Consider the following 10,057-nt stretch of genomic DNA (forward strand, 5'->3'; position numbering starts at 1 on the left):
GGTTTTGGTGGTTGTTTGCTAGATGTCGCTCTCATTATCATGTTCTCAGCTTGCTTTTCACATGGTACACATGAGATTTAGGTCTAAATTTCCTACAAAGGTTAGAGGGAAACACAGATTTGAATTTTATATTTAAAATTGGGGAGGGAGGTTCACTAGAAATGAGTAGCATTTAACAGCAGAAAGAGAACCTCTAGGTTCTACAATGACAACAACAGGTTTAGAAGTCACTAGTAATTGCCCCTTAAAAAACATTAGGAATTTGCCTCTTTCACTTCAATTAAGACCATTTACTTCAAGACAATTTCATTTAATAAACACTTCATCAAGAGCACTTGAAGAAATTGTTTTTAAGTAATAAATTCAGATCTCAAAAGAAAACAAATGGTACTGTTCTACCAATTTTTTTCTAACTGCCTTTTTCAGTGTCTCAATGTAGGGCATGAAAAACATACTTGTCAAGAGTGTGAATTTTTAAGTAATGAGCTTAGCATTCATATTTTCTTCACCCTCCAATTTTTTGATGGAGTTATACCTTGCTTGCTCTGTTCTAAATGAACAAAAATGTGCACTAAAAGAAAAAGAACACTCTGGAACTTCCCTGGAGGGCAAAATTCTTTCACTGATATAATCCCATTGTCAAAAACAGTGCCCATCCCATACAAGGCACTCACAAAATAATTTGCTCAGACTCCTGCCTCTACTACTTTGCATCAGGCTGCGTATTAATGTATGAACCTCACAGTACAGCCAAAAGCAAAAAAGAGATAATTCAAGGCAGACCTTTGTTACCCCAGGACTGATTCTATGTCTTCAAAGTTGAGGGGGAAAGAAAGATGTTAAAATATGAAAACATTCATGAATGAACATTTCTTTTCTCTCTGTCCACAAGGTCTGTTTACAGTAAACCTTAAACAAAACCATGCAAATGAAATGGAAACTCAAGAGTAAAATCACAAATTCTACAAAAAAGTCAAATCAACTTCATGAGGCTGATCAACATAAATTGTTACTTTTTTTAAAGTTTGAAAATGCCATTGGTATTGATTTTTTGTTTCATTCCTTCTCCCTTAAAGATATATACCAGAAATATTTATGAATGAAGAATATGCTTCAAAAAAAAAAAAGGTCTAAGGGTGTGGTGGTAGGAGGAACATGATTGGCCCTGAGTTGATAACTGCTGAACACGGGTGATGGGTACACCTAGGTTCATTATACTATTCTTTCCTCTCTTGTGTATGTTTAGCATTTTTCCATAATAAAAAATACTTAAAGAAAAAAGTCAGACAACTATTCACATCAGAATCTGTCAATGACAAAGGAGCCAAAAATATACAATGGAGAAATGGCAATCTCTTTAACAAGTGGTGCTGAGAAAACTGGCCAACCACTTGTAAAAGAATGAAACTAGAACACTTTCTAACACTATACACAAAAATAAACTCAAAATGGATTAAAGATCTAAATGTAAGACTAGAAACTATAAAACTCCTAGAGAAAAACATAGGCAAAACACTCTCTGACATAAATCATAGCAAGATCTTCTATGACCCTCTATGGAAATAAAAACAAAAATAAACAAATGGGACCTAATTAAACTTAAAAGCTTTTGTACAATGAAGGAAACTATAAGCAAGGTGAAAAGACAGCCTTCAGAGTGGGAGAAAAAATAGCAATTGAAGCAACTGACAAAGAATTAATCTCAAAAATATACAAACAGCTCATGCACCTCAATTCCAGAAAAATAAACGACCCAATCAAAAATTGGGCCAAAGAACTAAACAGACATTTCTCCAAAGAAGACACATAGATGGCTAACAAAAACATGAAAAGATGCTCAACATCACTTTTCATCAGAGAAATGCAAATCAAAACCACAATAAGGTACCGTCCCACCCTGGCCAGAATGGCTGCTATATTAAAAAGTCTACAAACAATAAATACTGGAAAGGGTGTGGAGAAAAAGGAACCCTCTTATACTGTTGGTGGGAATGCAAACTAGTACAGCCACTATGGAGAACAGTGTGGAGATTCCTTAAAAAACTGTAAATAGAACTGCCATATGACCCAGCAATCCCACTGCTGGGCATACACACGGAGGAAGCCAAAACTGAAACAGACACAAGTACTCCAGTGTTCATCGCAGCACTGTTTACAATAGCTAGGACACGGAAGCAACCTAGATGTCCACTGGCAGACAAGTGGTAAGAAAGTTGTGGTACATATACACAGTGGAATATTACTCAGCTACTAAAAAGAACGCATTTGAATCAGTTCTAATGAGGTGGATGAAACTGGAGCCTATAATACAGAGTGAAGTAAGTCAGAAAGAAAAACACCAATACAGTATATTAACACATATAATATGGAATTTAGAAAGATGGTAACAACGACTGTATACGCAAGACAGCAAAAGAGACACAGATATAAAGAACAAACTTTTGGACTCTGTGGGAGAAGGCAAGGGTGGGATGATTTGAGAGAACAGCATTGAAACTTGTATATTACCATATGTGAAACAGATCAGCAGTCCAAGTTTGATGCATGAAACAGGGCACTCAAAGTCGGTGCACTGCGACAACCCAGAGGGTTGGGAGGGATGGGGGACACATGTACACCTGTGGCTGATTCGTGTCAATGTATTATAAAAACCACCACAATATTGTGAAGTAATTAGCCTCCAGTTAAAATTAATTAATTAAAAAAAATTTAATGGGATTTGCCACTTGGCAAAATGTGACTTTAGCAAGCTATTTAATCTCTACTGGTGATAGTTTTTTTAAATCTTAACATGCTAAGTTCAATATACATGTAATCTAATAAAATGGAATGTTTCACTCTATCTTTAAAACTCAGGAAAAAAAAAAAAGAGTCTGTCAATGACAAATGAGACTCTGGCAGAAGCAGCCAGTTAGCTAGAGAAAAGAAAACTGACAAGACATGTTAAAAGAAAAATCCCTGGAAAATGGGAAGGGCCTCAAGTATTTTTAAAAATCGATGTTTGACATTGCTATGAAAAATCAAACGTATGCCTATGTAGGGACAGGGGGTAAATGAGAACTCTGCACTTTCTGCTCAATTTTGCTCTGAACCTAAATCTGCTCTAAAGAATAGTATGTTAATTTAAAACAAAACAAAAACGTGAAAGATAACTCATCATACAACTTTAGCAGAAAAATTCTTGTCTCCAAAATCAATTAATTCATTTATTTTGTTTTTCCCTATGAACAATCAACTTTCTCACTACAAAATTTAGGGTCCTGTTTTGAGTGTGGCCATTTAATAACAAAGACAAACTTTTTTCTATTTCTATCACTTTCTCTAACTGGTTCTCACTGACGAATATGGCAATTTGCCAAGATTTCAAGATTCTTTTACAAATAAAAAGCTTATCTTTATTGTGTACTTCACAATTTCAATACTCAAATATTAGATATTCTGTTAAGTACATCATATTAATGGACAACTGAGATTTAGTGTTTAGCATTTTCTTCTTTCTTCTCCAACAGAGAGATGATGTGATTTGGGTGTTCCTGTGGTCACGAATTACTTTCCAGAGAGGAGGTTAATATATTTGATAATGTTTATCTTGACTAAACAAGTTCCCAGTGGTTATATAATCTAATTAAATACATGATTCAGTTTAATCCAATTCCTATCTAGTAAGGCTACATAATATTCTTAATAATAATTAACCATGGGAACTACAGTTTAATTAGCAAATGAAATGATTCTCAGTGTAATACAATCATTTCATTATAAAACTGCAGAAAATTGTAACATTTCCACTGAAACAAAGCATCTAAATTTGTTCTATAATACTCCAAATTCACATATTCTGCTAAAATAAAAATTCTACTTAAAAATAAGAAACACAAAAGAAATGATCGAAATTTGTGTTTAAAAAAAAAAAAAAGAAATTTGTGTTTAATATTTTGCTTTTATGAAACAGTCTGCTGCTAAGTTTAGGTTTGAAAAACCATTTCTAGTCTACACTCCCACTCTCCAGAAGAGGACTCTAAAGCTAAGAAGGGTTAAGCAAGACCAAGATGGCAACAGTAGCAAAGCCAGGTACAGATAAACCTCTTTTGCCTAGACTTCACTGCCTCTCAGGAAAAGTCCAAGAGGACAAGGAAGAAAACGCAAACTTCAAGATTACCTTTCTTCAACTCCTTTCATTCTCCACATGGGCCAAACCAATTATTTACAGATATCTTTTGCTCAGTGTCCAGGAGGTGTCTTGACAGCTATGTTCCAAAGACCACTAGTTTGTACCTCTTTTCTCTGATTTGTTTCCTTGCTTCTTAAAAACTAGTCCCCTGATGTATTATGTCACACAATCTCTCCTCAACATGCAGTACTAATACTTTAAGCTGTCTGAACAAGAGACCTTGAATTATATCACGAGGACAATTTCTAAAATACACAGAAATAACTTTTCTTCACAGAGAACTGCTAAAGAGACCTGCAAGTCTTAAGAAGGCTTGAAAGGTAATTACAGCCATCAAAATAAAACAGAAAGTAAAAAAAAAAAAAATTGGAGGGGAGAGTCTGAGTATTTCCTGAAGGAGAACTCTACCCAGTCCTGCAACACCAAGATTGGGGATGTACTGGTCGGGGATCCACTCCCAGTATCCCTGAACAGTATTTACATTCTGGGCTTCTTTGGGAATGCACTTGATCTGGGCAACTATTTCCAGTTCTTTACAAACTGCTCCAACAGTCCTTGTAGAAAGATACACACTGGCTTATTTTAGGCTTTACAGGATAAAAAAAAAAAATCATACCAGAGCAGGAATGTTTCTCAGGAATTATTTAGTCCATCTCCCTCACTTCTCTCACACGCATACTGACACACAATCACAGAGCTAGTGGGAGAAATTAGATTTTATTTTCACTACTACTTTCCATTTTTCTACAAAGTACTACGTATGGTCACTACTAAGGCAACTACCAGCGATCATCACATGTTTTGGCCTCATGTAGATGTAAACTTGTGCAACACACACAAGGCTTAAAAAACAAGCACAACTACAAGCAGGTCACCTTAACACGACAGGAGAAAAAAATACACCCAAGATTACAACATGTCCCACCAAGTTCAAAATGTCATAGCGCAATCCCAAGAATCAGCTTGCAGAATTTAAACAAGGTTCCAAAATAAAATTCTATCTACTAGCACTTCTTCCTGGTTAATTAAAAAATAAATGGTTTGAGGTTTGCAGGTTTTTAAGCCTTATAACTGCAATCTTGCCCTAAAGACCAAGAACTGTTCTCCACTGTATTTAGCCCTTTCCAGGTAAAGATACCTAACAAGCCCAAAACAATAAATATCCTGGCGTTAATTTGCAAAGCTTAGTAACAATTAAAATGTCAGAAAAAAAGTGCTTAACTATGCCTGTGTAGATTCTCAATATATCCAAACCTGATACAAATTCACACACTGGTCTATTTATACATCCTGATGCTAAAAGGAGCTGTTTGTGTCCCCAAAATGGTTATTCTCTGAAAAATCTAATCTAAGTGATTAAAATGAGGAATTACTGGAACTGACAAAATAACTTTATTTTTACAGTGCCCAAGTAATGCAAAAACCTAGGAAACTCACTTGAAAAAAACTATGAATTGTAATCATTTATAAAACATTCTTCTGTTGTGACTAAAAGTGATTCTTTTCCCTACCACAAACTTCTTTACACTTTAATCAAGAGAAGAGTTGTTAACCTTGACATTTTATGGTCACTCTTTGAAAAGGGCAAACTAACTGTTTTAGTTTTACTCCTTAACTTAAAAAGTAATTATTTCCACCACCACAGCCATTTAGGAATGAGAAATTTGTCAGAGGCTCCCTAATAATTGGCCGGTAAGAATCATCCTGTGAGGAAATGTAGAGAAGACTATTGCATTGCAAAACCCTGAGTCATCACCCAGTTCACTCAGCAGATTTGGGTAAACACTGGATAAGTGACTTATGTCTTGTGTGTTCACCCATCCATACCCACAAGCGTGATCATATAATGTTACCGGATTTTATGTACAGTTAACCAAACAAGATACAGCAAAATTCTCTTTTAAAAAAGTTCTTCTGACACAGTGAAGATGCCCACCTAGCAAATAAAGTCTCTAACCTTTCCCCCAATTGTATTTTACTCTGTTTACAGCCAGGTTATGCGCGCCCCCCCCCCCCCAAAGTAACAAAGAATAGAACTGAAACTGATTTAAGTAATCTATATTCATCTGAACAGCTCATAAACTAACACAAGCCCGATACTAATAACGCCCAGGACAACCTGACAGCTCTCTTCTCTGTTTTCCTTAGTATCGCACATTTCCAAAGGAAATGTCACACAGGAGTAACACACTTTTCCCGAGGTTCTCAGACTCGCCATTCTCAACATCAACGTCTGGTACACGGCCCAAGAACGCGCTCAGGGCTAATTTTAAATCAATCTTTTCAAGCAAACCCACAAAGCCTGAGAAAGCCCCCAAAAGCAGAACCTACAAGTTCCCTACGGCCTCCTTCCCATTCAGAAAGTTATCAGACACGAATTGAGAGATAGGAAGAGGCAGGGAACCGTAGGGGAAGAAAGAACCGGAGGCAACACCAGGAAAAGTCAAAAGTTGTTCGCCCGAATCCTCTGCTCCCTCCCGTCACCCGCAAAGGTTCAAGAACCCTAGGGGGACCGCCCATCTCTTTCCCTGGGGGTCCAGTGGCCTTCCGGCTCCCTGGGGCCCCGCATATCGGAAGACAACAACCCGAAACCTTGGGGAGAAGCACCTGCGAAGGACGTAGCGGGCTGGTGAGGACCGGGGAGATCCCGTGGGAAAGCGGCAGGGAGGCTCGAGTCGCGACTCTGGGGCTTACTGCACAGAAACGATCCGCCCGAACCGAGGCAGAGTCGGGGGGTGTCCAGCGGTCCGCTGCGGACAAAGAGCCTCCCCCCGACCGCGGACGCCCTCACACCGAGCCTTTGCCTCCGGCCCATCCTGCAAGCCCTGGCACACTTACGTGGAGAGTTTCCTGGTCCAGAAGAGGCCCCCAGGCCACAGCTCTTGGAGCTGCACCGCCCGGCCCAGGTTGCTTTTGATCTGGGCCAGCTGCAAGTCGGACTCGGCGTCCAGCCGCTCGGCGTAGGGCAGCAGCTTGTTGTAGACGATCTCCTTCTGCGGGACGAACCCTTGGGGGTCCGGACCCGGGCGCCCGCCCGGCTCCAGGGGATCCCTGCCGCCCGCCCGTTCGGCCGGCTCCATGAGACCAGGAACAGCCCCCTAACCCCCTCCCACCCTATCCCTCCCCGGCCCCCACCCCTCTCCGGGCTCCGCCTCCTCCGCGTCGTCGTCGCCCTGCGGCCGCCGGCGGCCCGTCGCCCTCGGCCCGATCGCTGGGCCCCCTCCCCTGGCCGGCTCGCTGCTGTCCCCGCGCGGTCCCGGGTTCGTTGGCGGCTGCAGCGGCCGCTCCGCCCGCCCCGCACCGGCTAGGCTGGTGACGCTGCACCACCCGGCCGGAGGTTCCGGATGGGCCTCAGGTCACTTCCGGGGCGGGGCGGGGCGGGGCGGGGCGGGGCGACGGTGAGGGAGGAGGGGGCGGTGGCGGCGCGACGGTGGCGGCGGGAACCCTGGGTGCCGCGCCTTCCTCGCCGTGGGCCGGGCTCGAAGCCCCAACCCCAAGGTCTCACCGGCCGAGCGCGAGCCTGTCCCACCGGAAACACGAGGCTGAGTTCCAAGCTATTGTCCTTCCTTGCGTGGGGTCGCGCGCGCTCCCTGCGATTGCCTCGCGAGCCCTAAGTCGCCGTGGCCTCGGTAGAGGCAAACAGACGGCGTAGTGCCCCACGCCGTTTATGGAAAAAACCTAGGTACTCTGCCCACCCTACTTGTTGCTTATAGACTTTTTACCCTGTCCCCTCTAAACTCTCGTCTTTCTGGCGTTCTTCTGGCCGCCTTCGTTTCAGAAAAAGGAATTAAATATTCAACAAACATTAATTGAGCCACTGCTGTGTGTCAAACACTTTTAGGCCCTTGAGGTGCAAAGTTTCAGAACACCTGGTTTCTGCCTTCCAAGGACTTTACAGTAATGTGGAGCTGTTGACTAAGGAGTAAGCAATTACAAAACAGTATTGCTCTTAATGGCTAGATAAGTATAGAATGTCTTGAGAACATCTAAAGAGGACTTCAAACAGAACGGGGTGTCAGGTAGTTCTAGAAATGATACCTAAAGTTGAGCTTAAGGATTGAGTGCAAAATTTATTAGAAGAAAAAACAGCGTTCAAGAGGGAAGGGACATATACCTATGGCTGATTCATGTTGATGTTTGGCAGAAACGAACAGAATTATGCAAAGCATTATAGTTTAATTAAATAGGCAATTTAGAAAAAAAGAGCTGAGGAAGCAGCTCAGACTGCAGCCTTGCATTCTAGGAATTCAAAGTTCAAAATAAAGATTGCTTGCAGAGAGGGGAGTGAAGAATGAGACTTCGAAGGACATGCTAAGGGGTTTATAGAGCTGTATCTTAAAGGCAACAAGAAGCTGAAAAATTTTAAGCATAAGAGTGGTATGATTCTGAAGATTCTGAAGAATCACTCTGATTTTGTGTGGAGATGGATTAGAACAGACAGGGTCGGAAACTGGCAGATCCCTTAAGGAGATGTGACATAATGGTGGGCTGCATGTTGGTTGAAATGATTCAAGAGCTATTTCAGCAAGAATGGCCTGAGTTTCATAGTTGATAGGATATGAAGAGTGAAACAGGGAAAAAGTCAGGATGGTGTCAGATTTTTGGGTTGGGAAACAGATATAAAGCACAGCAGAAACATCAGTGGAGGCAGAATGCCTAAGGAATTAGAAAATATTTTCATGTATGGATCAGGAGGGTCATCTAAAAGGGGATATAGCATATAGGTGAATTGGAGGGAATGAGATACAGAGTATTGTTAAAAGATAAATGGAGGCATAGTAAAAAATTTAAGGATTTACATGAGAAAAATTGATTGGAATTGGGCAACACCAAACCTGGAGCAGGGACAGAAGCCAGGGAATGACATAAAAAGTGCAGAAGCAAAGGAAGGAAATTATTTGATTGGCTACAGCTGAAAGCCTAGTTAGCTATCTTTGATTGTTGTCTTTAGTGTTTAGATTTCATAATCTTGAGGCATGTACACACTTAGACTTGGGTTTGCTTACATAGCCCACCAAGGCATTAGAGACACCTTGGTCTAATGGCCTCCTTGTTTAATTAATTTAATAGTATGAATAGAATAGAGCCCTTGACCACAGTGTTAAGGAACTCCATGTTTAGAGATGGATAGAGAGGAGAGATGGCACCCCACTCCAGTACTCTTGCCTAGAAAATCCCATGGACAGAGGAGCCTTTTAGGCTGTGGTCCATGGGGTTGTGAAGAGTCAGATACGACTGAGCGACTTCACTTTCACTTTTTACTTTCATGCACTGGAGAAGGAAATGGCAACCCACTCCAGTGTTCTTGCCTGGAGAATCCCAGGGACGGGGGAGCCTGGTGGGCTGCTGTCTCTGGGGTCGCACAGAGTCGAACACGACTGAAACGACTTAGCAGTAGCAGCAGCAGAGAGGAGAGAGACTGCAAAGAATACTCACAAGAAGCAGTCTGAGAGGTAAGTGTTCTAGGAAAGTGAGCTTTTTAAAAAACTGTTTCAGTTAGAGGAATTGGTTAATAATAGCAAAGGTGGCTGGGAGGTTAAATGAGATCAGAGAATGGCTTATTGGAGTTACTGATAAAGCAAATAACAGTTTCAGTGGAATGTAGGAATGGAAAAAGCAGATTGCAATGATAAAGGATGAATGGAAAGTAAATAGAGACAGCCAAGGTGGACAACATTTTTTGATAGTTTGGGTGGGAAGAACAAGAGAAAAATAAGGTAGCTGGAATGAAAAGAATTTTTGAAAGTGGACTGTTTTGAAATATTGATGAGAAGGCACCAGTGGAGAGAGAGATTGAAAATATGTGGGTGAAGATGCAGAGAGTGGGAGAGAGCATGGATTCACTGGCCTTTAGCAGTAAACCATCCTCTCCTGTTGGCAGAGGAG

At 41.3% G+C, this 10,057-nt stretch overlaps 1 protein-coding gene across 2 annotated transcripts in view; it reads right to left on the reverse strand.

Annotated features, from left to right (window-relative positions):
- Positions 1 to 7,278, reverse strand: part of PSME4 (proteasome activator subunit 4) — a 100,178-nt gene extending 92,900 nt beyond the window's left edge. Inside the window, exon 1 of one of the 2 annotated variants that reach the window (XM_027555278.1) lies at positions 7,010 to 7,275. In XM_027555278.1, coding sequence (XP_027411079.1) covers positions 7,010 to 7,251 — 242 coding nt within the window. In that variant the 5' untranslated portion in view covers positions 7,252 to 7,275. Of the gene's footprint in view, positions 1 to 7,009 lie in introns of both variants that reach the window. The other variant, XM_027555280.1, reaches the window with a different exon arrangement.
- Between the last annotated feature and the right edge of the window lie 2,779 nt (positions 7,279 to 10,057).

This window comes from Bos indicus x Bos taurus, chromosome 11, assembly GCF_003369695.1.
Source record: "Bos indicus x Bos taurus breed Angus x Brahman F1 hybrid chromosome 11, Bos_hybrid_MaternalHap_v2.0, whole genome shotgun sequence".
Classification (NCBI taxonomy): domain Eukaryota; kingdom Metazoa; phylum Chordata; class Mammalia; order Artiodactyla; family Bovidae; genus Bos; species Bos indicus x Bos taurus.